The sequence below is a fragment of the Leucoraja erinacea genome, chromosome 30 (genome assembly GCF_028641065.1).
Source record: "Leucoraja erinacea ecotype New England chromosome 30, Leri_hhj_1, whole genome shotgun sequence".
NCBI lineage: Eukaryota > Metazoa > Chordata > Chondrichthyes > Rajiformes > Rajidae > Leucoraja > Leucoraja erinaceus.
In genome coordinates this window covers 2,354,469-2,382,404 of record NC_073406.1, presented here as the reverse complement: position 1 = coordinate 2,382,404, position 27,936 = coordinate 2,354,469, and the positions used below count along the sequence as shown (strand labels likewise).

The 27,936-nt window shown below is 48.5% G+C and overlaps 1 protein-coding gene across 6 annotated transcripts in view; it reads right to left on the bottom strand.

Moving 5' to 3' along the window:
* LOC129711466 (kazrin-like) overlaps window positions 1–27,936 on the bottom strand; it is a 243,283-nt gene that overhangs the window by 50,852 nt on the left and 164,495 nt on the right. For 4 of the 6 annotated variants that reach the window (XM_055659082.1, XM_055659083.1, XM_055659087.1 and 1 more), the window contains 4 exons: window positions 13,660–13,796; window positions 10,839–11,009; window positions 7,241–7,324; window positions 27–213 (listed from right to left, as the gene is read on the bottom strand). In XM_055659082.1, the coding sequence (XP_055515057.1) occupies window positions 27–213; window positions 7,241–7,324; window positions 10,839–11,009; window positions 13,660–13,796 (579 nt within the window). The remainder of the gene's footprint in view (window positions 1–26; window positions 214–7,240; window positions 7,325–10,838; window positions 11,010–13,659; window positions 13,797–27,936) is intronic. The other 2 variants (XM_055659084.1, XM_055659085.1) reach the window with 1 other exon arrangement.

Here is a 27,936-nt window from a genome sequence, read left to right as displayed (position 1 = left end):
AGCGCTGTTGGTCTGCGGTCTCTTACCTTGCCTGTCTACCGTGTGGTGGTGTGCATGGTACAGTGTTTGCTGGCTCTGGCGGATGGCTGCGGTCAGCGGCAGGTCGGACTGCGTCACCCACTCCTGATTGCCGTTCAACATGCTCTCGCTCGGCATGGCCAGGGAGTGCCTCTTGGGGACGTCCTTGGTCAGGGTGGCTAGGGACTGCTTGGCCTACGAGAGAAGAAGAGGTTGGGTGAAAACCCTGCGATACGAAGTGGGGACCCAACATACACCACGGGGGGAAAAAACGTGCAGGAACCCCGTTGCCGCCAACAGCACAATCACCATGGAAACAGTTAAATTGGTTGCTCAGCAAGAATCTGGGCCTACCTCGGCTGGATGAGAAACTCATGCAAGACTGCGTGCATTCACAAACACACACAATACCACCTCTCATCACCATTCAAACGCTCTGAAATAGCAGTACTGTGGCTGAGCAGCTGATAGGACCTGTATACAGCGCCCTCTTGCTGGAATGCACCTCTGTTTGAGGTCCCTGGTCCACAGATCAATTTGATGGCCACCACGGCGAGCTGAAGAAACTCTCAGTGGGCAGAAATCAGGAGTGATATCTCTCTGGGGTAGACAAAATTGCTGGAGAAACTCAGCGGGTGCAGCAGCATCTATGGAGCGAAGGAAATAGGCAACGTTTCGGGCCGAAACCCGGAAGGGTTTCGACCCGAAACGTTACCTATTTCCTTAGGGTTTTGGCCCGAAACGTTACCTATTTCCTCAGGGTTTTGAAATAGGCAACGTTTTGGGCCGAAACCCTTCTTCAGACTGACGGGTTTCTGACCGGGACGTGGTTGGAGAAATGGCTAGAATAATGGCTGAGAGAATGGAGCGGCTGGGCTTGTACACTCTAGAGTTTAGAAGGATGAGAGGGCATCTCATTGAAACATATAAGATTGTTAAGGGCTTGGACGCGCCAGAGGCAGGAAACATGTTCCCGATGTTGAGGGAGTCCAGAACCAGGGGCCACACAGTTTAAGAATAAGGGGTAAGCCATTTAGAACGGAGATGAGTAAAAACACTTTTTCTTGCAGAGAGTGGTCAGTCTGTGGAATTCTCTGCCTCAGAGGGCGGTGGAGACCGGTTCTCTGGATGCTTTCATGACAGAGCTAGATAGGTCTCTTAAAAATAGCGGAGTCAGGGGATATGGGGAGAATGCAGAAACGGGGTACTGATTGGGGATGATCAGCCATGATTACATTAAATGGCGGTGGAGGCTCGAAGGGACGAGTGGCCTACTCCTGCACCTATTGTCTATTGTCTAATAAATTGGCCGTCTTCCTGCACTCATCAAAAACGCTTCAGGAGAAGGGACGAGGGGAACAGTCTGCTGACTGGAAGATATAGAGGCCAATGGTTTGCCATGCAAGGGATTGGTGGGCGAGTGGTGGGGAGGGGGAATTAGTTACAAATAACAACTATTTTTATGGAGCATCCATCATATTAACACACCATTAAATGTCACAGATAGATCAGCCATGATTGAATGGCGGAGTAGACTTGATGGGCCGAATGGCCTAATTCTGCTCCTATCACTTTCCCCAGGAGAGAATTTCAACATTTCAGATTGGCAGCCATTTGCATTGTGCTCCATCAGTCCACGTTACTGACTATTTCACAGAGTCCGAATGATCGAGGTTGAGGCAAACTAGACCAGCACCACATTAAAACATCACCACAGAACCTGGAAGGTTGGCGACCATTTTGCATGTGTGTGTGTGTGTGTGTGTGTGTGTGCGCGCGTGCGTGCGTGCGTGCGTGCGTGTGTGTGCATGTGCGTATGTGTATGTGTGTGTATGTGTGCGTATGCGTGTGTGTGTGTGCGTATGCGTGTGTATGTGTGCGTATGTGTGTGTGTGTGTGTGTATGTGAGTGTATGTGTGCGTATGCGTGTGTGTGTGTGCATGTGTGTGAGTGTATGTGTATGTGTGTGTGTGTGTGCGTGTGTGTGTATGTGTGTGTGTGTGTGCGTGTGTGTGTGTGTGCGTATGTGTGTGTGTGTGTGTGCGTGCGTGCGTGTGTGTGCGTATGCGTGTGTGTGTGTGTGTGTGTGTGTGTGTGTGTGTGTGTGTGTGTGTGTGCATATGCGTGTGTGTGTGTGTGTATGCGTATGCGTGTGTATGCGTGCATACATGTACTTTTATATCCCCCACTCTGGAACTAGAGGCGTGGAGTGCTTGCTGTGACCTTTGTTTGCCAGTGGATTCTGCGTAACATCGCATGTACATGTTGAAGCAATGATACTCTAAACCACAAATGTACTTCAACAGACAATACAGTACATCTTTCACAGTCCGCCAACAATTCAGACACAGACAATCATATTGACCTTGAACCTGCCCAATTGGATTTAAGGTTTTATAGATTGCCCCGGGCCACAGATAAGTGTAAAAATGCCACCACAGATCCATTGTGCTTGTACGTATCACAAGTGTAGGGTAATATGACCAAAATATCTGAGAGTCCAAGTCAGGACTAGAATGTCTAGCTGGTGTCTTCCACAAGTGTGGGTGAGTAGGGACCAATTTATTGAACAATGCACAAAAAAAAAGCAAGTTGTTAGTGCATCTCCGTAATAAACAGAGACTCAATGCCAACTGCTGCTGGGACTTTGTCATTATGGCCTGCTTCCTGCCTTAGCTTCTTTCATCTTCATTGTTACTGATAAAGTACCGCTTGATATCCTGCAATGGATATTTCACACAGGAACTTGTGCCTTCCAAATTACCAGAACAGGCGATGGAATGCACCACTGCCTGTAACGATGCCTCACTGTTTTGGCTCTCTCCAATTGCAGTTCATCGGTTTTTAGTAAGCCATGTTTGGGATATTTGTAATATGTAGCTTCATGGCCATGTGCAGGACAATGATAGGAGCAGAATTAGGCCATTCGGCCCATCAAGTCGACTCCACCGTTCATTCATGGCTGACCTATCTCTCCCTCCTAACCCCATTTTCCTGCCTTCTCCCCATAACCCCCAACACCCATACTAAACAGGGACTAAAGTCTATGGTGGAAGAATTCAGAATGTGGCCTGTCCACATTTTTGTCTCTTGGGACTAGAACACTAGACAGACATGCTGCTGGGGTTTCCTATGTAGAAGTCCAATATTTAATGAGTCCTTATTAAAGAATATCTTTGTCAGGTGTAATAGCTCTTTCAATGTTAGTGCCTATTCCAATTCTTCTATTATATCAGCCCAACCTCCTGTAATAGGGTGATTTCACCAAAGGTCAAATGAACGTAGATCGCGTTTGCTCGCTGAATTTCATCAAAAGTAAGTCAATAATGCCTTACTTTTGATGAAATTCAGCGAACAAACGCGATAATTCCCGATATTTTGGATCTTAAAATCTCCACGGCAAATGTTTGCTGTTCACTTCTGCTGTTTTCCACCTTCAGTTCCCTCTTGTAATTACCTTACTTTCTATCTTTTTTTTTGCCTGTAAATTTAGGTCGCTGTGCTTCACGGTCACCCCGACTAGCACAGAAAATTTCAGCTCAAAAATCCGCCGTTTTCCATGTTTTTAACGGGTGTGAAAGTGCGTGTTTCCCCATTCACTAACATGTACCGATCTGACATATGTCCTCCAGTTAAAAATTGGGGGGATCTACGCTCATTTGTCCTTTGGTGAAATCACCCTATAAAGGCAAGTTAAATATCCTGGTCAAGTCTTATTGAACACGACCCTGAAAACTAATAATCAATACAAATGGAATCCAATGGATTGGCACACCTACACAAGAAAGTTTAGTTTGGAGAAACAGTGTGGAAACAGGCCCTTCGGCCCATCGAGTCCATGCCGATCAGCGATCACCCCGTACACTAGTGCTATCCTACACACTACGGCCAATTTAGAGATTTTACTGAATCCATTTGGGATGTGGGGAAGAGAGCTAAAAAAATGTTAAAAAGAAATCTTTAGCTGGAGCTATTTTCCATCACCCTCTGGTCTAGGGATGTTTATAGAGAAGCAGGCGCTCAGAGCAGTGGATATGAAAGAAATGGCATGAAAATAAAAATGGTGGCGTTCAAGCAAGGGGGAGCAGCAGCTAGCTGGATGACATTGCCAGGACTTGGTGATAAATACGTTAGATCAGGCAGCCCAACATATTTTGTGAGACTGAAGACTGATACAAAATGCTGGAGTTACTCAGCGGGTTAGGCAGCATTCACGGAGAAGAGGAATTGGTGGCGTTTCGGGTCGAGGCCCTTGTTCAGAGTCAGGGAGAGGCAGGTGGGACTAGTGTAGATGGGACATGTTGGTCAGTGTGGGCAAGTCGGGCCGAAGGGCCTGTTTCCACGCTGTACGACTCTATGACTCTTTAATACACAGGAACTGGCTTTTTTCAAACATTCGAGAAAAGTCCCAGCCTGAAACATCACTGAGCCATGTTCCCCTGAGATGCTGCTGCCTGACCCACTGATTACTGATCCAGCATGTTGCCTCTAACGTCAGTGTAAATCAGCATCTGTAGTCCCTTCCTACACACACTTGTGAGACTATTCTTCCTCATCATTTTAATTTGCGTTCCTCATCTTAATCTTTCTTTTGTTAAACCTGTTTTCCTGCATTTTAAATCACGTTCGGCCTAAGTCAGCAGGATGCTGGAAGGCCAAGGATTTGAATGGGCAATCCATCTGACGCTGAACAGCGCTGTCTGACCCTTTGAATGAAGGACTAATACGAGGACAATATTTCATCAATTGTCAGATGTCAACTTTCCCTGCCTTCCTCCCTTCCTGGGCCAAATTCCTGCTAAATCCATAGTGGATCAATTTTCAATTAATTTATACTTCCATCTAGCTTTAGGAGGGACACCTCGTAAGGCCAAGAGATTTTAGTCCAAGAGATTTAAAAACAAATGTATGTATTGGTTGGCGTGTGGGTGTTACAGGCTTTGACTGTCCTTCACTATTTACTGCCGATGAAATGGTGACATTGAATGACTGGAATCTGTTTGCTGAAGGTGCTCTCTACGTCTTGTCAGTAGGAAGGTTCATGGTTTTATGGAAGTGGAAGAAAGATAGGAAGGTTTGCATGAATGTTTAAGAAGGAACTGCAGATGCTGGAAAATCGAAGGCAGATAAGAATGCTGGAGAAACTCAGCGGGTGAGGCAGCATCTATGGAGCGAAGGTCTCGCCCCGAAACGTCACCTATTCCTTCGAAGAAGGGTCTCGGCCCGAAACGTCACCTATTCCTTCGAAGAAGGGTCTCGACCCTTCGAAGAAGGGTCTCGACCCGAAACGTCACCTATTCCTTCGCTCCATAGATGCTGCCTCACCCGCTGAGTTTCTCCAGCACTTTTGTCTACCTAAGGTTTTGCATTGAAAGTCATTCTGCAGGATGGGTGACGTCAGGACAGCACAGCGGGAAGATGCACAATAACCAGAGTCGGTGGGCTGGGCGGTGGACTTCAGGAGGTAAGGCAGGGGTGAAGGAAAGCTTGGTTGGTCTGAGCTCTCATGAACCTTATCACACAAGGGCCTGTCCCACTTACGCAACTTTTTCGGCGACTGCCGGCACCCGTCAAAGGTCGCCGAACATTTTCAACATGTTGAAAATTCAGAAAGACGCCACGGCTTTAATGGGCGACTGAGGAGACGACTCTCACGACCATACAGGAGACACCCTAGCATTTTTCCTCACAGAGAGTGGTGAGTCTGTGGAATTCTCTGCCTCAGAGTGCGGGTTTCCTTTGGGTTTCGGCCCAAAACGTTGCCTATTTCCTTCGCTCCATAGTGCTGGAGAAACTCAGCGGGTGCAGCAGCATCTATGTGGAGCGAAGGAAATAGGCAACGTTTCGGGACGAAACCCAAAGGGTTTCGGCCCAAAACGTTGCCTATTTCCTATAGTGGAGATTGTTCAACTCTTTGCATGGAGCGAAGGAAATAGGCAAACGTTGCCTATTTCCTTCGCTCCACATAGATGCTGCTGCACCCGCCGAGTTTCTCCAGCACTTTTGTCTACCTTCGATTTTCCAGCATCTGCAGTTCCTCCTTAAACACAAGCTCATGCCCGGAGGCAGTGCGTATAAAAAGTCACTTCTGTGCAGTAGTGGAGCTGAAACGATGCTGTCTTTTTGAGCTGGTTCTCTCCAAAACCATTCAATGACGCTATTTCTGAACAGCAAGGATATTATGGCCAGCAGGGTCGGCAGGGGCGCGCGGTGGGAAGAGTTGCTGCCTCACAGCGCCAGTCACCCGGGTTCAATCCTGACTACGGGCGCTGTCTGTACGGAGTTTGCACGTTCTCCCCATATTCTTGCTATTGAGGGAGTGCAGCGTAGGTTTACAAGGTTAATTCCCGGGATGGCGGGACTGTCATATGCTGAGAGAATGGAGTGGCTGGGCTTGTACACTCGGAGTTTAGAAGGATGAGAGGGAATCTCATTGAAATATATAAGATTGTTAAGGGCTTGGACACGCTAGAGGCAGTAAACATGTTCCCGATGTTGGTGGAGTCCCAAACACCTGCCCCTATTGTCTATTGTCTATTGTCATGTCGCAGGGTGAAGCCTGTATGGTCGTGAGGCAGGTATGTGAGGGTGCAGCAGCATCTATGGAGCGAAGGAAATAGACAACGTTTCGTCCCGAAACCCTTCGGGTTTCGACCCGAAACGTTGCCTATTTCCTTTGGGTTTCAGCCCCATTTGAGGCCAGTTCATTGGCTATATTTAAGAGGAAGTTAGATGTGGCCCTTGTGGCTAAGGGGATCAGGGGGTATGGAGAGAAGGCAGGTACGGGATACTGAGTTGGATGATCAGCCATGATCATATTGAATGGCGGTGCAGGCTCGAAGGGCCGAATGGCCTCTACTCCTGCACCTAATTTCTATGTTTCTATGTTTCTATGTGAGTAGTCGCCCAAAGAGTCGTACCTTGTTCTGGTCGCCGAAGGATTTTCAACATGTTGAACATTTTCGGAGACCTAGGGCGGGTGCCGGCAAGTTGCGTAAGTGGGACAGGCCCTTTACTCCAGATGTGTAGCAATCTGCCCCAAGGCCATGTGAGAGATGCAGGAAAACCCCAACCACCCGTTAGTAACATAAACGTGCACACCAGCTCAAAAGCCTCTGCCGGAGTTCAGGTGGCCTAAGGTGGTCGATTGGTGCTAATCGTACAACAGGACACCATTCAAAGACACATAGTGCGTGATCGATTGTCTCGGCGCACGTCTTACCGCCAGCGCTCGAGGGAAGAGCTCCTTCTCAGCTGAACGATCGAAAATGCGATATTCCATTTTCTGGCCTGTGCGGTTCAATATCTGGGGAAATAGCAGGGCACATAGAATGACCTAATGTGTTCTGCCCTACAGGCCCCTCCGTCTGAGCTCCACCTCAAATACACAGGGCAATTAATTCCTGCCACGCCCATAGGTGGCGCGGACTGGACTGGACGGGGGGGGACACACGGGGACACGGGGGAGTGACAGGGTCACGGCTGGCGTGGGAGGGGAGGGGTTGGGTAAAAGCAGAGCAGTAAAATGAATGCAAAGAAAGACGGAAAAAGAAGAAAAAGGAATAAAAGGGAAGATAAAGTCGTTATCATGGAAACTCCTTGAGGTTGGAAAGAAAGTGAGAATTATGACTAGCATGCATAAGGAACAAGCGATCCCACCTGATTAGAGGACACCAGCACCCAGCTAATACTACGCAGACACAGAGTGCTGGAGTAACTCAGCGGGTCAAGCAGCACCTCTGGAGAACATGGATAGGAGATGTTTCAGGCCAGGTCCATTATCCATGTTCTCCAGGAATGCTCGCTGAGATACATCCAGCACTGTGTGTGTGTCCCTTTATGTAAACCAGAGTCTGTAGTACCTTGTCCCTACATTTGCTTTATCCACCACCCAGCTGACTGAAGCGGGGACCCTCGCACAACTGCCCCGTGAAAGAGGCTCCTCCCAAGTTGACCGAACGCCTCACCTTTGCACATTCTCAATCCCCAACCATTCTCAACCAAACACACCAATTAAGTTTAATTTGATTAGTTACAGCACACCAAAATCAACATATTAGAAGATAGACACAAGAAGCTGGAGTAACTCAGCGGGACAGGCTGCATCTCTGGAGAGAAGGAGTGGGTGACGTTTCGGGCCGAGACCCTTCCTTGTGATATGTGGTCAGCTTAGCCCAGTGAAGGAATGGCACCACGGGCTAGAAAGATTACATCTTCACCTTAACAGGTCAATGCTTCTGCTAGATTTTTCTTTTATTTTCGTTTATTTTAGACAGACTAGTGCTTTCACCAGGAGGGCAAAGTGTCCGATCCATAACATCTACTGCTCTACACAGAACAACCACATTTAAAATCCACAGGGTCTGTAAACGTCACCTATCCATGTTCTCCACAGATGCTGCCTGACCCGCTGAGTTACTCCAGCACTCTGTGAAACGTCACCTATCCATGTTCTCCACAGATGCTGCCTGACCCGCTGAGTTACTCCAGCACTCTGTGAAACGTCACCTATCCATGTTCTCCACAGCTCGGAAACAGACCCTTCAGCCCACCGAGTCCACGCTGACCAGCCATCCCCGCACATTTAGAACGGAGACGAGGAAACACTTTTTCGCACAGAGAGTGGTGAGTCTGTGGAATTCTCTGCCTCAGAGGGCGGTGGAGGCAGGTTCTCTGGAAGCTTTCAAGAGAGAGCTAGATAGGGCTCTTAAAAATAGTGGAGTCAGGAGATATGGGGAGAAGGAAGGAACGGGGTACTGATTGGGGATGATCAGCCATGATCACATTGAATGGTGGTGCTGGCTCGAAGGGCCGAATGGCCTCCTCCTGCACCTGTTGTCTATTGACACTACCCCTACACACACTAGGGACATTATTTTTAACATTTATACCAAGCCAATTAACCTACTAACCTGTACGTCTTTGGAGTGTGGGAGGAAACAATGGTTCATTGCACGTGTGTTCCCATCTCCTGCTGCAGCCTACTTCCTTGGCCCACTGAGTCCGCGCCAACCTGCGATCAGATCACCCTGTGCACTAACACCACCCTACACAACAGGGATAATTTACCAAAGCCAATTGACCTACAAAACCTGCACGTCTTTGGAGGGTGGGAAGAAGCCAGAGCACCCAGCGGAAACCAACGCAGTCACAGGGAGAACGTGCAAACTCCGCACAGACAGCACCCGTAGTCAAGATTGAACCCGTGTCCCTGGCGCCGTGAGGCAGCAACTCTACCGCTGCGTCACCGTGACACCCAACAGCAAGAACAGCTCTTAGTTCTGATCTCGCATCAACATCGTTAAATAGGCATTGTTGCAGCTCAGTTATTGAGCCATCCTTCTGCATTCTGTAGCTGTAAAGAATTTACAAGTTTATTATCTGCCAATGAAACTTAAACTGAAAGGACTTGTCTGTGAGAGCGTTGTTAAATGGGATAAATCAACGTACATTTTGTTAAACGGAGTGTCTATCTCGCATGTCTATCTCATCGCAACGGAGTGTCTATCTCATCGCACTGGGTGGCTCTGTAATGGCTGCCTCGCCAACAGTCTAGCTCATCCTCTACTTTCTTTATTGATTTTTTAGTATGTGTTAAATGTATGTTTTAGTGTTCATCAACTTTGTATCAGGTGGGGAACTTTTTTTACTCTCTTACCTCGACGGAGATGCGATTTCTTTCCGTATCGTATCTCTGTTCACACTGTGGTCGAACATTGAGGAGCTGGCGGTCCCTGGCCGACTCCGGGAGCTCCAACGGAGGGAGCCTGCGGACTTAACATCGAGGAGCTGGCGGCCCTTATTGGGGACCGACTCCGGGAGCTCCAACAGCGGGAGCCTGCGGACTTAACATCGAGGAGCTGGCGGTCCCTGGTTGGGGACCAACTTCGGGAGCTCCAAGCCGCACGGGCTTCGACCGCCCCGATTGCGGGGGCTTCGACCGCTGGCTATGGGACCTTTGATCGCCCCGACTGCGGACGGTTCGACTGCTCCGACCGTGGGAGAATAAAGAGGGAAGAATATTGGACTTTACTGCCTTCCATCTCAGTGAGGATTGTGGGATCTGCTGTGGTGGATGTTTATGTCATGGTGTGTCTTGTTGCTGGTTCCTGGTATGACTGTATGGTAGATGGAATCTCCCTGGACATTAACTGGTACAAGTGACAATAAAGGACCATCGAACCGTTGAAGATCTCACCCATCGCTCCGGGAGGGAGGGGGGATTTCTGAAATCACTTGAATTGTGTGCGATCACCGTATTTACCAGTGGCAATATGGTGCACATCAACACAGGGTAAGTCATACAAGCTGCATGTATTCAAGGAAGACAGGAGAATGGGGTTTGGAGGGAGAGATAGATCAGCCACGATTGAATGGCAGAGTAGACATGATGGGCCGAATGGCCTACTCCTGCACCTATTATCTATTGACCAGAGTAGTGGGCTGCAGGTCGGAGGGTGTTCCACCCACCGGTGAGACCATGTGGAGATCATTTGGAAATGACTGCTGTTCATCGAGGACAGACACAAAATGCCGGAGTAACTCAGCGGGACAGGCAGCATCTCTAGATGGAAGGAATGAGTGAGAGGCTTCTGCAGACTGAGGACAGGCATCACCCATTCCTTCTCTCCAGAGATGCTGCCTGTCCCGCTGAGTTACTCCAGCATGTTGTGTCTATCCTCGGTGTAAACCAGCATCTGCAGTTCCTTCCTACACATTGTGACTGTTGTTCAACCGTTGCTTAGTGCACGTGGCCACTCATTCTCCAGACATTCAGGTGAGTAACTCAGCACCTGATACAGTGCAGGTCCATCACTTACCATGGCCAGCTCTGCCTCCAGTTCTTTAATCCTGTTCTCCTTCAAGTCTAGCTGTGTTTGAAGTGCAGTCACGTGATCGGTTGCCTCCTTGGCTTGCCGCCGCAGATCCCACTTCTCTCGTTCGAGAAGATCTTTCTCTTTTCCTAAAACCTTCACTGCATCTTCACTCTCCTGCAAGGTGGGGACGAAGGTTGCAGATTTATCTCGGCACTCGGGAACCAGAGGAGACGTGGGCCATGAAACATATGGAGTATGAATATAGAAGTTGGGATGTAATGTTAAAATTGTACAAGGCATTGGTGAGACCAAATCTGGAGTATGGTGTACCATTTTGGTCGCCAAATTATAGGAAGGATGTCAACAAAATAGAGAGTACAGAGGAGATTTACTAGAATGTTGCCTGGGTTTCAACAACTAAGTTACAGAGGAAGGTTGAACAAGTTAGGTCTTTATTCTCTGGAGCGCAGAAGGTTAAGGGGGGACTTGATAGAGATCTTTAAAATGATGAGAGGGATAGACAGAGTTGATGTGGACAAGCTTTTCCCTTTGAGAATAGGGAAGATTCAAACAAGCGGACATGACTTCAGAATTAAGGGACAGAAGTTTAGGGGTAACATGAGGGGGAACTTCTTTACTCAGAGAGTGGTAGCGGTGTGGAATGAGCTTCCAGTGGAAGTGGTGGAGTCAGGTTCATTGGTATCATTTAAAAATAAATTGGATAGGCATATGGATGAGAAGGGAATGGAGGGTTATGGTATGAGTGCAGGCAGGTAGGACTAAGGGGGAAAAAAAAAAGTTGTTCGGCACGGACTTGTAGGGCCGAGATGGCCTGTTTCTGTGCTGTAATTGTTATATGGTTATATGGTGACCATTAAAGCCCGTACATGTGGTGAGATATGGAGCCCTGGGACAACAGCGGCCAGTGAGATCTTACTCCAGGACTCTCCACTCCTCAGAAGTTCTTTTACCCAACAATGGTGTGGGGCACGGTGGCGCAGCGGTAGAGTTGCTGCCTCACAGCGCCAGAGACCCGGGTTCCATCCTGACTACGGGCGCTGTCTGTACTGCGTTTGTACGTCCTCCCCGTGACCGCGTGGGGTTTCTCCAGGTGCTCCGGTTTCCTCCCAAACTCCGCAAATTGTCCCTAGTGTGCAGGATAGTACTAGCGTATGGGTGATCAATGGTGGGCAGGGAGTCGGTGGGCCGAAGGGCCTGTTTCAACTAAACCTCTTGAATCTCTACATGAAGGAGAAAGTGCAGAGGGTAGCGAATTGGGCAGGAGGGGGAGAAGGTGGGAGCACCAGAGAGAAAGAGAGTGTGAGGGGAATGGGGGAGGGGGGGGGGGGGGGGGGTGAGAGTGGGGCATTGAGACCCACACCATCCATACCGTGTCTAAGGTGCCATTTGTTCTGTAATAACCATTCATGTCACTGTATGGGACTTCAACGAATCCTAGCGTTGTTTTGGCTTAGACTCTAAATGCAGGAGTAACTCAGCGGGACAGGCAGCTTCTCTGGAGAGAAGGAATGGGTGACGTTTCGGGTCGAGGCCCTTCTTGTTTTGGCTTTCAAGGAGTTCCGAGGTTCACTGATGTGACAGACTACTTTCTAAATGATGCATGAAAGATTATAAACCTCGATGAGGTAAGGAATGTCAACATCAGGGAAAGGAAACTTTACAATTCAGGCATGCATATATATTAGTAAACATCCTCAGGGTATAACACAAAAGTGTCACTTATTTATTGCCTAGACATAGGAGTCATACAGCATGGAAACAGGCCCTTCGGCCCAACTTGCCCAGACCCACCAACATGTCCCATCTACACTAGCCCCTGCCTGCGGTTGGCCCATATCCCTCTAAACCTATCCCATTTGTGTACTTGTCCAAACCTTGTTTTTGTGATGGTACGTTCCTGCCTGAACCACCTCCTCCGGCAGCTCGTTCCATACACCCACCCACCCTGTGTGTAAATACATTGCCCCTTGGGTGCCTAAATCTATCCCCTTAAAACCTTTTTCTTCACATCCACTGAGAATTCGCATCATTTTTTAGAAACATAGAAATTAGGTGCAGGAGTAGGCCATTCGGCCCTTCGAGCCTGCACCGCCATTCAATATGATCATGGCTGATCATCCAACTCAGTATCCCGTACCTGCCTTCTCTCCATACCCCCTGATCCCCTTAGCCACAAGGGCCACATCTAACTCCCTCTTAAATATAGCCAATGAACTGTGGCCTCAACTGGCTTCAAATAGGGCAGAAACCCAAAGGAAATAGGCAAAGTTTCGGGTCGAAACCCGAAGGGTTTCGGGACGAAACGTTGCCTATTTCCTTCGCTCCATAGATGCTGCTGCACCTGCTGAGTTTTTGGCTGATCATCCAACTCAGTATCCCGTACCTGCCTTCTCTCCATACCCCCTGATCCCCTTAGCCACAAGGGCCACATCTAACTCCCTCTTAAATATAGCCAATGAACTGTGGCCTCAACTACCCTCTGTGGCAGAGAGTTCCAGAGATTCACCACTCTCTGTGTGAAAAAGTTCTTCTCATCTCGGTTTTAAAGGATTTCCCCCTTATCCTTAAGCTGTGACCCCTTGTCCTGGACTTCCCCAACATCGGGAGCAATCTTCCTGCATCTAGCCTGTCCAACCCCTTAAGAATTTTGTAAGTTTCTATAAGATCCCCTCTCAATCTCCTAAATTCTAGAGAGTATAAACCAAGTCTATCCAGTCTTTCTTCATAAGACGGTCCTGACATCCCAGGAATCAGTCTGGTGAACCGTCTCTGCACTCCCTCTATGGCATTTTATTTCATTTACCTTTCTGTGTTGCTCGTAATTCCTTATAAAATCCCGGAGCTGCTCCTCCCGACTCTCGAGTGTGGCGTAGAGTTGCTGCATCTGGTTTACCAGGTCGGCCTTCTCCGCCTTTAACCGTTTGCGGTCTGTCTTCATGGCTGTAGGGTGGGGGGTGGGGGGTGGGGGGGAGAAAGGGTAGAGATTTAGCTCCAGCCACCACACGGGCTATAACGACGCCGTTAAGAACGCGGCTTTTTACTTCTACTGTGATGGGTGGCGTTTCGGGTCGAGACAATAAGCAACAGGTGCAGGGGTAGGCCATTCGGCCCTTCGAGCCAGCACCACCATGGGCCAAGGAAGTAGGCTGCAGCAGGAGATGGGAACACACGTGCAATGAACCATTGTTTCCTCCCACACTCCAAAGACGTACAGGTTAGTAGGTTAGGTTACACAAAAAAGCTGGAGAAACTCAGCGGGTGCAGCAGCATCTATGGAGCGAAGGAAATAGGCGACGTTTCGGGCCGAAACCCGGAAGGGTTTCGGCTTGAAACGTTGCCTATTTCCTATAGTGGAGATGGTTATATATTTCCTATAGTGGAGATTGTTCAACTCTTTGCATGGAGCAAAGGAAATAAGCAACGTTTCGGGTCGACTTAGAAACATAGAAAATAGGTGCAGCAGTAGGCCATTCGGCCCTTCGAGCCTGCACCGCCATTCAATATAAATATTTAATAGGAAATAGGCAACCCTATTGAAGAAGGGTTTCGGCCCGAAACGTTGCCTATTTCCTTCGCTCCATAGATGCTGCTGCACCCGCTGAGTTTCTCCAGCTTTTTTGTGTAACCTTCGATTCTCCAGCATCTGCAGTTCCCTCTTAAACACAGGTTAGTAGGTTAGTTGGCTTGGTATAAATGTTAAAAATAATGTCCCTAGTGTGTGTAGGGGTAGTGTTAATAGACAATAGACAATAGGTGCAGGAGTAGAGGCCATTCGGCCCTTCGAACCAGCACCACCATTCACTGTGATCATGGCTGATCATCCCCAATCAGTACCCCGTTCCTGCCTTCTCCCCATATCCCCTGACTCCGCTATCTTTAAGAGCCCCATCTAGCTCTCTCTTGAAAGCATCCAGAGAACCGGCCTCCACCGCCCTCTGAGGCAGAGAATTCCACAGACCCACCACTCTCTGTGAGGAAAAGTGGAACCCTTCCTTCAAAAACAAAAAGCTGTCAGCTCTCATGTTGTCCGAAGTCTCCCTGACACTCTTCCACCCTGTAAAACGTTGCGTGAAATTGATCTGAAGTAGGGTCTCGACCCGAAACGTCACCTATTCCTTCGCTCCATAGATGCTGCCTCACCCGTTAGGTCATCAGAGGTTGCTGTTTAGGTCTCCTAAATGGGACAGGGGGGACTTAAAGGAGCAGGAATTTTACAGCAGCATCTATGTGGAGCGAATAAACAGGCAACGTTTCGGGACGAAACCCTTCCGGGTTTCGACCCGAAACATTGCCTATTTCCTTTGGGTTTCGACCCAAAACGTTGCCTATTTCCTATTAAATATTCATATTGAATGGCGGTGCAGGCTCGAAGGGCCTACTCCTGCACCTATTTTCTATGTTTCTAAGTCGACCCGAAACGTTGCCTATTTCCTTTGCTCCATGCAAAGAGTTGAACAATCTCCACTATAGGAAATATATAACCATCTCCACTATAGGAAATAGGCCCTATTTCCTTCGCTCCACATAGATGCTGCTGCACCCGCTGAGTTTCTCCAGCATTTTTGTCTACCTTCAATTTTCCAGCAGCTGCGGTTCCTTCTTAAACACAGGGTACACAAGGGGTTAAATTTGAGCAGCGTGTGGGTCAGAGAACTCGGCAAAAACCAGGAATTCTGTTCGGAGGTTGGCCCTTTAAAATAGGATGGTTTGGGCAAAAACAGTTTGGTGAGTAGAAGCTGGCTGTTCTGCAAGTTAATATGAAACATCGGGTTTTTTTTGTTTTTTTTGCCGTGTTGAAAATCTCATTTGCAGCTGAATTTGCTCTTTGACATCATCGGAAGGAATAAGAGACCCAGAGAAAATAAGCAGAGGGGTTGAGAATGCCATTGAAATACAAGGAAGCAAATTCCGTGACAGGCACTCTGGCACGCGGAAATGTACACTGAATGACTCCGCTGCAGAACAACCCGATTTCCATCTGCAGTCTCTTTTGTGCACTTGTGTGAACCAATTACTTGCTCCTAATTCTATTCCCCAGCTTTTTCCACTTCATGTATTTGATTAACTTTTTCCCTCGAAAGGTTGAGTGAGTTCTGAGACTGGTACAGGCAGCTCCTCGCTGAGAGAGGGCGTAGAAAATGAGAGTTTAGAGATACGGCAGGGAAAACAGGCCCTTCGGCCCACTGTGGGGTTTCCTCCAGGTGCTCCGGTTTCCTCCCGAGCTCCGAAGACGCACAGGTCTGGAGGTTGCTTGGCGTCAGTGTGTCGGGTAGAGCTAAAGTGATCGCTGGCTGGAGCGTGGACTCGGTAGGGCCGAAGGGCCTGTTTCTGCGCTGTATCTCTAAAGTCTTAACAAATTCACATTAGTTGTATGTTTAAGAAGGAACTGCTAGATGCTGGAAAAATCGAAGGTAGACAAAAATGCTGGAGAAACTCAGCAGGTGAGGCAGCATCTATGGAGAGAAGGAATAGGTGACGTTTCGGGTCGAGACCCTTCTTCGAAGGAATATGCGACGTTTCAGGGGTTGAGACCCTTTTTCAAAGGAATAGGTGACACTAACACTATCCTACACACACTAGGGACAATTTTATATTCATACCAAGCCAATTAGCTTACAAGCAATTAGCTATGGAGGGAAGGAATATGGTGACGTTTCGGGTCGAGACCCTTTGGGTCTCGATCCGAAACGTTACCTATTCCTTCGAAGAAGGGTCTCATAGAAATTAAGTGCAGGAGTAGGCCAATCGGCCCTTCGAGCCTGCACCGCCATTCAATATGATCATGGCTGATCATCCAACTCAGTATCCCGTACCTGCCTTCTCTCCATACCCTCTGATGCCCTTAGCCACAAGGGCCACATCTAACTCCCTCTTAAATATAGCCAATGAACTGGCCTCGACTACCCTCTGTGGCAGAGAGTTCCAGAGATTCAATACTCTGTGTGAAAAAAGTTCTTCTCATCTCGGTTTTAAAGGATTTATCCTGAAGCTGTGACCCCTTGTCCTGGACTTCCCCAACATCGGGAGCAATCTTCCTGCATCTAGCCCTGTCCAACCCCTTAAGAATTTTGTAAGTTTCTATAAGATCCCCCCTCAATCTCCTAAATTCTAGAGAGTATAAACCAAGTCTATCCAGTCTTTCTTCATAAGACAGTCCTGACATCCCAGGAATCAGTCTGGTGAACCTTCTCTGCACTCCCTCTATGGCAATAATGTCCTTCCTCAGATTTGGAGACCAAAACTGTACGCAATACTCCAGGTGTGGTCTCACCAAGACCCTGTACAACTGCAGTAGAACCTCCCTGCTCCTATACTCAAATCCTTTTGCTATGAAATGGCCGAGATATCTGAATGATTGTGACTAGGTAGACAAAATTGCTGGAGAAACTCAGCAGGTGAGGCAGCATCTATGGAGGGACGGAAATAGGCAACGTTTCTGGCCGAAACCCTTCTTCAGACTGATTGAGACTAGCCACAAGTGACAATAAGGTGAGATGTTCTTTGTTTTGCATTCTTGAGGTATGGAAAGGGTCGCCACAGAAAGGACGTCGACAAAGTTACAACAATCCCATTTTAACACAAACTATCTTGGAACACACTCCATTTGTGGTTCCCCTATTGTCCACTGTGGCCCCCCCACACTGGGTCTCCCTTTGTTCTCCTCTCCCCCCTCTCACGGGGATCCCCCTAATGCCAGGTCCTCCCTCGTCCACCCCGCTATCACAGCAGTTCCCCCCACGCTCAACCCCTCATCCTCTGCCTATTGCCCTCTCCTGCCCCGCTTGTCACCTCATTTATCTGGGTTGAACCACGTTAAGTTCCACTCCTCTGTATTTAAATTGAAAGCGTCTGCAAACGAACGATCCCTCTTTGCTGCTCAAGTCAATATTGGGCCTCTGGGCACAGACAGAGCTAATGCCGAACATATCTTGGTCGCTGGGTTTGTCTGCACTGTTCAGGGTCTGGGACCTCGTCTGACTCATTAAAACTAATCTCACATTTGTGGCATCTGGCTTCCTGATTCAAAACATGTGACTGTGTGGCGGGGGCTGGCTGGAGGATAAATGTGTGGGGGGGGTGGGAATAGAGGAGAGGAAATGAGGTGAGACACAGACTGCAAATCATCTGCGCACGTCTCTTGCATGCAGAAAGCGCGGAGATATTGAGCAGCTGGATTGCTGCGTGTGTGAATCTGCAGAGCATGAAATGCTACTCTCTGCCTGCCCTGTGACATTCATAATTGCCGGAAAGCCAGAGCAAGCTGACAGGTTGACAGGCAGGCCCGAGATGTTTGCTACGCCAAGGAGATGGCTTCCCGTTTACAATTCATTGAGTGCCGCAGCACGAAGGGAGAGGTTTGCCGCAAGGTCGCCTGTGATTGCTGCTTCACGTCAGGATGACAGCTTCAGAATGACAAGGGAGTCCTAGCGGGACTCTGGGAATGACAGCAGGGGAAAAAGGAGAGCAAATCTATCGCTGCTAGATCATAGTCATAATCATAGCTTATTATCCAAGTGTGTTTTGCAACATACGAGGAATTTGATTTGCCGTACAGCCATACCAATAAAAAGCAACAGAACACACTAAATACATTTTAACATAAACATCCACCACAGTGACTCCTCCACATTCCTCACTGTGATGGAAGGCAAAAATGAGCCCAATCTTGCGGAGGTTGGGCGATCGTTTCGTCGAACACCTCCGCTCGGTCCACAATAACCAAGCTGACCTCCCGGTGGCTCAGCACTTCAACTCCCCTTCCCACTCCGTCTCCGACCTCTCTGTCCTGGGTCTCCTCCATGGCCACAGCGAGCAGCACCGGAAATTGGAGGAACAGCACCTCATATTCCGTTTGGGGAGTCTGCATCCTGGGGGCATGAACATCGAATTCTCCCAATTTTGTTAGTCCTTGCTGTCTCCTCCCATCCCCCAGCCTTCGGGCTTTTCCTCCTTTTTCCTTTCTTGTCCCCGCCCAACCCCGCCCCCGATCAGTTTGAAGAAGGGTTTTGGCCCGAAACGGTGCCTATTTCCTTCGCTCCATAGATGCTGCTGCACCCACTGAGTTTCTCCAGCTTTTTTGTGTACCTTCTCTGCTCTTCTCTTATATGTTCTCCAGCAGTCGGAGGCCTCGAACCTTCCGTTGACGGGATGACGATCTTGGCTCCCGCAGCCGGCAGTCAGGTCCTCCACGTCGGGGCGATCAAACTCCTGCATTGGGGGGGGGGGGGGGGGGGGGGGGGGGAGAATCTCAGCTCCCCCACGCCGGGTGATCAGACCACGGGTCTGGGTTGGTCGAAACCTTGTGCGTCGTTTGGAGCTCCCGACATCTACGTATTCTACCCGCTCCTCGATGTTGCATCACGGTTGGAGGGTCGATCCCAGGCTAGGGATCACAGGCTCTGATGGTGAGTCCATGGTGGGGCTCAAAGTCAGTCCCGAGCAAGACCGCCAGCTCCACGGTGTTAGGCTGCAGAACAACCGGGGATACGATCCGGAAAACAATCGCATCTCGACCCGAAACGTCATCCATTCCTTCTCTCCAGACATGCTGCCTGTCCCGCTGAGTTACACCAACATTTTGTGTCTACCCCCAGGAGAGATAGGGTCAGGTTGCAGCCAATTCATGTTGCTTTCTAGATACGCAGCTTTTTATATTGTCTCCTCAGTAGTGTACCCACCAATAGTCTCCATGTACGGGACAGCGGCAGATATTTTCCCATCAGTAAATTACCTCAATGCCATCGTTACAACCCTATGCTGGTAATACTGTCCCCAGAGTCATACTGTTTAACTAAGTACCCACCATTACTGTTGCTACGGTGATAAGCCTGCATCCTCCAGTATTATAACACAGCGTTGTTTTAAACATGACAGGTGTGTAGAGTCATAGAGCGATACAGTTTAGGAACAGGCCCTTTGGCCCAACTTGCCCACACTGACCAACATGTCCCACCTACACCAGTCCCACCTGTCTGCATTTGGCCCATATCCCTCTAAACCTGTCCTATCCATGTACCTTCTGCACTCATTCTTTGATTGGGAGTAGGGAGGATCTCAGTTCAGCAGCAGCTTCCATAAACAAGCTCCCTTTAGAACACAGAAAAATAGTAGGCCATTCGGCCCTTCGAGCTAGCACCGCCCATTCAAAATGATCATCTAAAATTCCTGCTTTTTCCCCATACCCCTTGATTCCTTTGGCCTTAGAGCTAAATCTAACTCTCTCTTGAAAACATCCAGTGAATCGGCCTCCACTGCCGTCTGTGGCAGAGAATTCCACAGATTCACAACTCTCTGGGAGAAAACGTTTTTCCTCATCTCAGTCCTAAATGGCCCACCCCTAATTCTTAAACTGTGACCCCTGGTTCTGGACTCCCCCAACATGGGGAACATGTTTTCTTCATCTAGCCTGTCCAATGCTTTAAGAATTGTATATGTTTCTATAAGATCCCCTCTCGTCCTGCTAAATGCCAGTGAATGGAATTTAATTTGAGCAGCCCTGCGAAGTGAAGGCCTTCAGACCAAGTTGAAGCCTTTCCTGTTACCTGCTCTACGTTGCCATGGCGATACCACTTTGTCACCAGCTATCAATCATTCCGTGAACCTGCAGTTAGTCTTAACGGTGAGAACCTGCTGGCTGTAACCTCATTAAACGGAGCTGTAACACGCCACGCTATCACTGGTGTGTATGTCACTGCTGGGCGATAAGCTCATTCCACTAGTCTACAAGCAGTGGGTGCCCATCGGAACCCCTGGAATCAGGTGCTGAATTATTAGTAATTTGTGTGGGGGAAATGATGGGGTATATGGAACAAGCAAGGGATGAACAACAGGCAAAATGTGTAGGACAATAGATAATGGAGTAGGCCCTTCGAGCCATCACCGCCATTCAATGTGATCATGGCTGATCATCCCCAATCAGTACCCCGTTCCTGCCTTCTCCCCCATATCCCCTGACTCTCTCTCGCTATCTTTAAGAGCCCTATCTAGCTCTCTCTTGAAAGAATTCTCTCCAGAGAACCGGCCTCCACCGCCCTCTGAGGAAGAGAATTCCACAGACTCACAACTCTGGGCTCTGGGTGAAAAAGTGTTTCCTCGACTCCGTTCGAAATGGCCCACCCCTTATTCTTCAACAAGGAAGGAACTGCAGATGCTGGCTTACACCAAAGGTAGACACAAAATGCTGGAGTAACTCAGCGGGACAGGCAGCAGCTCTCTGGAGAGAAGGAATGGGTTTCCTTCTATCCAGAGAAGCTGCCTAGGCTACTGAGTTACTCCAGCATGTTGTGTCTGTCCTGGAATTTGTACCTGTCTTCAACTTCCCAAACCGGTTGAGCTGGTGGTAAATAACATTGTAATCTGATATACTCATGCAAGAGGAACTCGTCATCCAGTATTTAAAGGGGAAGATTGTAGTTTAAAGTTATAACGCCCGCAGGAGGATCACTGGCATTGGGCAGGAGAATGCTCCTAGCTCTATGATTTTTCCATCTCTAATGAACCAGAGCACGTACACCACCCGAAACGTCGCCCATTCCTCCTCTCCATGGAGTTTACCAAGGAACTGCAGATGCTGGAAAATCAAAGGTACACAAAAATGCTGGAGGAACTCAGCGGGTGCAGCAGCATCTATGTGGAGCGAAGGAAATAGGCAACGTTTCGGGCCGAAACTCGGAAGAGTTTCGGTCCGAAACGTTACCTATTTCCTTTGTGTTTCGGGCCGAAAGCAGCATCTATGGAGCGAAGGAAATAGGCAACGTTTCGGGCCGAAATCCTTCTTCAGACTCCTCTCCATGGATGCCTTCTCCATGCCAGTCTGAAGAAGGGTTTCAGCCCGAAAAACGTTGCCTATTTCCTTCGCTCCATAGACGCTGCTGCACCCGCTGAGTTTCTCCAGCATTTTTGTGTACCTTCCTCTCCATGGATGCTGCCTCGCCCGCTGAGTTACTCCAGCATTTTGTGATTTTACCAGCATCTGCAGTTCATTCTCACGCACATGTTTTTGCAGTTTTCTTTATCATCGTTACTTTTTTTTTGCATATCTTTCATTCGTTTGATCTATATCACCGTATTCATCTCTCGTTTCCCTTTTCCCCCCCCCGACTCTCAGTGTCGATCGACCCCGAAACGTCACCCGTTCCTTCTCTCCAGAGATGCTGCCTGTCCCGCTGAGTTACTCCGGCATTTTGCGTCTGTCTTCTTTTCAATGTAGACAAAAATGCTGGAGAAACTCAGCGGGTGCCGCAGCATCTATGGAGCGAAGGAAATAGGCAACGTTTCGTCCCGACACGGACTAGAAGGGTCGAGATGGCCTGTTTCCGTGCTGTAATTGTTATATGGTTATATATGATGAAAGGATGGATCGACTGGGCTTATATTCACTAATCAGCAAAAGATAGTTTGATAGAGCTCTTAGGGCTGCGGAAACAAGGGACATGGGGAGAAGGCAGGAACGGGGTACTGATTGTGGATGGTAGACAAAAGTGCTGGAGAAACTCAGCGGGTGCAGCAGCATCTATGGAGCGAAGGAAATAGGCAACATTGGAAATAGGCAACGTTTCGGGACGAAACCCGGAAGGGTTTCGTCCCGAAACGTTGCCTATTTCCTTCGCTCCATAGATGCTGCTGCACCCGCTGAGTTTCTCCAGCACTTTTGTAGATAGAGTCTGAAGAAGGGTTTCGGCCCGAAACGTTGCCTATTTCCTTCGCTCCATAGATGCTGCCGCACCCGCTGAGTTTCTCCAGCATTTTTGTCTACCTTAGTTTTTCCAGCATCTGCGGCTTTTTGTGGCTGTCTTTCGAAGCGCTCTGCTGATTGCCTGTTCGCGACCCAAAGGCTCGGCATAAGGTGCAGCTGAGGTGGAATCAGCCACGATCACATTGAATGGCGGTGCTGGCTCGAAGGGCCGAGTGGCCTACTCCTGCACCTATTGTCTATTGAATTTACTGGGGAGGCAGTGCAGCGTAGGTTCACGAGATTGATCCCAGGGATGGCGGGACTGTCATATGAGGAATGATTGAAAAGACTAGGCTTGTATTCACTGGAGTTTAGAATGATGAGGGGGATCTTATAGAAACATATAAAATTATAAAAGGACTGAACAAGCTAGATGCAGGAAATTTTTTCCCAATGTTGGGCGAGTCTAGAACCAGGAGCCACACAGTCTTAGAATAAAGGGGAGGCCATTTAACACTGAGGTGAGGAAATTTTCTCCCAATGTTGGGCGAGTCCAGAACCAGGGGACACAGTCTTAGAATAAAGTGGAGGTCATTTAAGACTGAGGTGAGAAAATTTTGTTATCACCCAGAAAGTTGTGAATTTATGGAATTCCCTGCCACAGAGGGCAGTGGAGGCCAAGTCACTGGATGGATTTAAGAGAGAGTTAGATAGAGCTCTGGGGGCTAGTGGAGTCAAGGGATATGGGGAGAAGGCAGGCACGGGTTATTGATAGGGGACGATCAGCCATGATCATATTGAATGGCGGTGCTGGCTCGAAGGGCCGAATGGCCTCCTCCTGCACCTATTTTCTATGTTTCTATGAAAAGAACTGCTGATGCCCCTGTTGTTTTTTCAAACGAGTAGCTTCCAATATTTAAAAAAAAACACACGCCCAGCTGCTTGTGATTAGGACTCCAGAATAGTGATGAAGGTCAAAAGCAATCCCCGTGGGGGAAGACCTGAGTCGGCACATACTGCTTCTCCTGGAGGTCAGGTCTCTTCCTCTTCAACGGTGAAAAGTTAACGAGCCCAGGGAAGAACTGAAGTATTCCAGGCATGAACTTTTAATATTCGCAATTCAGGGGCTTGAGAATTGATCTTGACAAACTGGACATGTTAATCCACAATCTACGCTCAGTGTGAGACACAGCGACTGAGCAGGTAATCGCTCAACACTGCTACAGGGATGGACCATCAACCACTGTCACGCTGCGGCCTTTCATCGCATAGTTAGTCTGCCAAAACCAAGGTCAAACACCAATTGTTCGTGAATGTTGTTTAAATGCAGGTTGATCATTTAGACAATAGACAAAATGTGCAGGAGTAGGCCATTCGGCCCTTCGAGCCAGCACCGCCATTCAATGTGATCATGGCTGATCATCCCCAATCACTACCCCGTTCCTGCCTTCTCCCCATATCCCCTGACTCCGCTGTTTTTAAGAGCCCTATCTAGCTCTCTCTTGAAAGCATCCAGAGAACCTGCCTCCACCGCCCTCTGAGGCAGAGAATTCCACAGACTCACCACTCTCTGTGAGAAAAAGTGTTTCCTCGTCTCTGTTCTAAATGGCTTACTCCTTATTCTTAAACTGTGGCCCCTGGTTCTGGACTCCCCCAACATCGGGAACATGTTTCCTGCCTCTAGCGTGTCCAAGCCCTTAACAATCTTATATGTTTCAATAAGATTGCCTCTCATCCTTCTAAACTCCAGAGTGTACAAGCCCAGCTGCTTCATTCTCTCAGCATATGATAGTCCCGCCATTCCAGGAATTAACCTTGTAAACCTACGCTGCACTCCCTCAATGGCAAGAATGTCCTTCCTCAAATTAGTGGACCAAAACTGCACACAATACTCCAGGTGTGGTCTCATTGGGGCTCTGTACAACTGCAGAAGGACCTCTTTGCTCCGACACTCGACTCCTCTTGTTGTAAAGGCCAACATGCCATTCGCTTCCTCACTGCCTACTGTACCTGCATAATTACTTCCATAGACTGATGTACAAGGACCCCCAGATCCTGCAGAGGGATAAGGATCACGTACAGGCAGGTGAGGTCAGTTTAACCTGGCGTCATGTTCGGCATGGGCATTGTGGGCTGAAGGGCCTCTTGCTGTGTTGTTGCTTTGTTTTGGTAGAACGATGATCTTCATGCTTGTCTTTGCTAACATGGAAGCCACTGAAGTAATACTGGGCATTGTGTGGGAACTGTAACTGACTTGATTGCCTCCCTTGCTCCAGAGCACATTGATCAAGTCGCTGCCTTGGTTGGGGCGGTCATGAGTGCGGGATGAATCTATGCCCTTTGAATATCCAGAGTTCCCAGTGCCGGATTTACGTATAAGCTAAACAAGCAATAGCTTAGGGACCCCACTTTCTAGGGGCCCCCCGAAAACATTGATGGGCCTCGAGGTCTAGCGGGGCCTCCGGCCAAAGCAGAACACCTACCGTTCAACTCTGGGCGGCCCCCCTCTCTATCTCTCTCTCTCCATCTCCCCCCGCTATCCGTGTCCATGCACGCTCGCTCCTCATCCGCCGGCGCGGCAGGTCAGGCCGCCTTGCGCATGTGCACAACCACGGCCAGCACATCATCGGCCGCCCTGCGCATGCATGCGCACTGCAACGGCAACTGGTCGGCGCTGGGCACTTTCTCCCTCGCTTTGAATTGTGGGAGATTTGGCCGCCATGGCTGTCCGGTCGTTGGGGGCCTCACAAGTGGAACAGCTTTAGGGCCTCTCTTCATCTAAATCCGGCACTGGGAGTTTCCAAATCATTCACTGAGGCGGAATTGTTTACATTTGTGATCAATTATGTTATTAAAACCCGCTAGAAACACTCATTTAGACTTCCGAGATACAGTGAAAAAACAGGCCCTTTGGCCCACCGAGGCCATGCTGACCCCTTACACTAGCATATTAGGGGCAATTTACAATTTTACCAATGTCAATTAAAAACCAAAGGCACAAATCTTGCTGTTTTATTTGTATTAGTTTAGTTTAGTTTGGAGGTAGGGCATGGAAGTTGGCCCATTGGCCCACTGAGACCAGACCGACCAGCGATCCCCACACACAAGTCTGTAGATTAATTGGCTTGGTATTACTGTACAATTGTCAGAAGGTCATAAGGAACAGGAATAGAACTTGGCCCATCACGTCTACTCCGCCATTCAATCGTGGCTTATCTATCTCTCCCTCCTAACCCCATTCTCCTGCCTTCTCCCCATAACCCCTGTCACCCGTTTGTCCCTTGTGTTGGTGGGATAGGGTTAATGTGTGTGGGGATCGCTGGTCAGCATGGGCTCAGTGGGCCGAAGGGCCTGTTTCCGCGCCGTATCTCTAAAGTAAAAGCTGACTTGGCAGGCGGTGCAGGCAGCAGATTAGTCAAACTTAGCATCATGTTCAGCATGGACATTGTGGACCGAAGGGCCTGTTCCTGTGCTGAATGTTCTATGGTCTATTTAGAGGTGAAAGGCACATGAGGCAGTGGCCTGAAACCAAAACTGCCGACCAGCAACACTGAAATAGAGCCTAATCGATCGCCCACTGCTATTTATGGCAGGCTGCTGACACTGTAGATAGAAACAGCAATTGTCTTTCAGAAGTTCGAAGCTTACAATCAGTCTAAAGAAGTGTCCTGACCAGAAACGTCACCTATCCCTGTTCTCCACAGATGCTGCCTGACCCACTGAGTTACTCCAGCACTCTGTGAAACGTCACCTATCCCTGTTCTCCACAGATGCTGCCTGACCCGCTGAGTTCCTCCAGCACTCTGTGAAACGTCACCTATCCATGTTCTCCACAGATGCTGCCTGACCCACTGAGTTATGGTGCAGCAGCATCTATGGAGCTAAGGAAATAGGCAACGTTTCGGGCCGAAATCCTTCTGGAAATAGGCAACGTTTCTGGCCGAAACCCAGAAGGGTTTCGGCCCGAAACGTTGCCTATTTCCTTAGCTCCATAGATGCTGCTGCACCCGCTGAGTTACTTCAGCACTCTGTGAAACGTCACCTATCCATGTTCTCCACAGATGCTGCCTGACCCGCTGAGTTACTCCAGCACTCTGTGAAACGTCACCTATCCCTGTTCTCCACAGATGCTGCCTGACCCGCTGAGTTACTCCAGCACGTTGTATTTTTTTTTGTTGTAAAGCAGCATCTGCAGTTCCTTGTGTCTACGCCCTTCAGAAGAATTGTCTGGGGATCTATAGAGAGGAGAAGGTGCTTAAATCTACGAGCTCCTCATTCCCCCAAACCTAATGGAGTTTCTCCACAGGACGACGTGTCAGTTAACTGCTCCTGAAGGAGTTGAAAGACATCAGCTCCTCATCTGTAATGAGTAATTTTGCCTGGAGATCTCAGGGGAAGACCGGTTTGTCTTCGTGATGGAGGCATTTCATGAGAAAAGATATTAAAGATTGCAATTTGCGAAAATGTATTTTCCTTATGAAATTTTTACTCAGTCGATTTCCGTTCAGTTCCACACAGTGTGACTCCATTAGAAAAAGCCATTGGTGAGAAAGTTAAAGTTCTACCCATTATCCTAATACACGAGTACATTGAACACGGCATCGTTAGGGAACTGGGGCCTTTATAAATATTCACACTAATGAATCTGAAATATGCATGGATAGGTTTTGCTGGTCTCTTGGTACCACATGCCACTATGATAAAGGTTCATTACTCAGCCTTTTATACTCTAACTCCACCCAAATCTCTCCCGGCACTGGGTATATCGTCTCAATTCTCAACAAACTGTGGAGTTCATTGCCACAGTCGGCCGTGGTGACCATATCTTTGGGGATTTTTAATGCTGAGATTGATACAAGTACTTGATTAGTGACGGTGATTAGGTACTTGGTTACTACGGGTGTCAAAGGGTACGGGGAGAAGGCAGGAGAATGGGGTTGAGAGGGAGAGATATTGAGCGGTGGAGGAGACTCGATGGGCCGAATGGCCTAATTCCATTCCTATGACTGATGAAGTTGATCACTGAGTAACATGTGCCAGAAACAAGGAACTGCAGATGCTGGTTTACCAAGAAAAGACACAAAATGCTGGACTAACGCATGAGTTCAGGCAGCACCCCTTGAGAACATGGACAGGTGACTTTTTGGGTCGGGACCCTTCTTTAGACTCAATGACATGGACTGTTCAGGTTTGAGGCAGATTGGATGAGTCTAGGACATTTCCTTTCTACAAAGGCTTAGTGGGTTGACTGGGTTGACTATATTTCATAATTCCACCTCATTTTCAGTATTACAAACATCAGGCTGACTGACTCACCTAACTGACCAAGGAATAATTTAAGTTTCAAGAGCAAAGTGTCTGAATGCTCATCCATTTTGGTTTATTCCTGCCAGGGTCCACAGATCG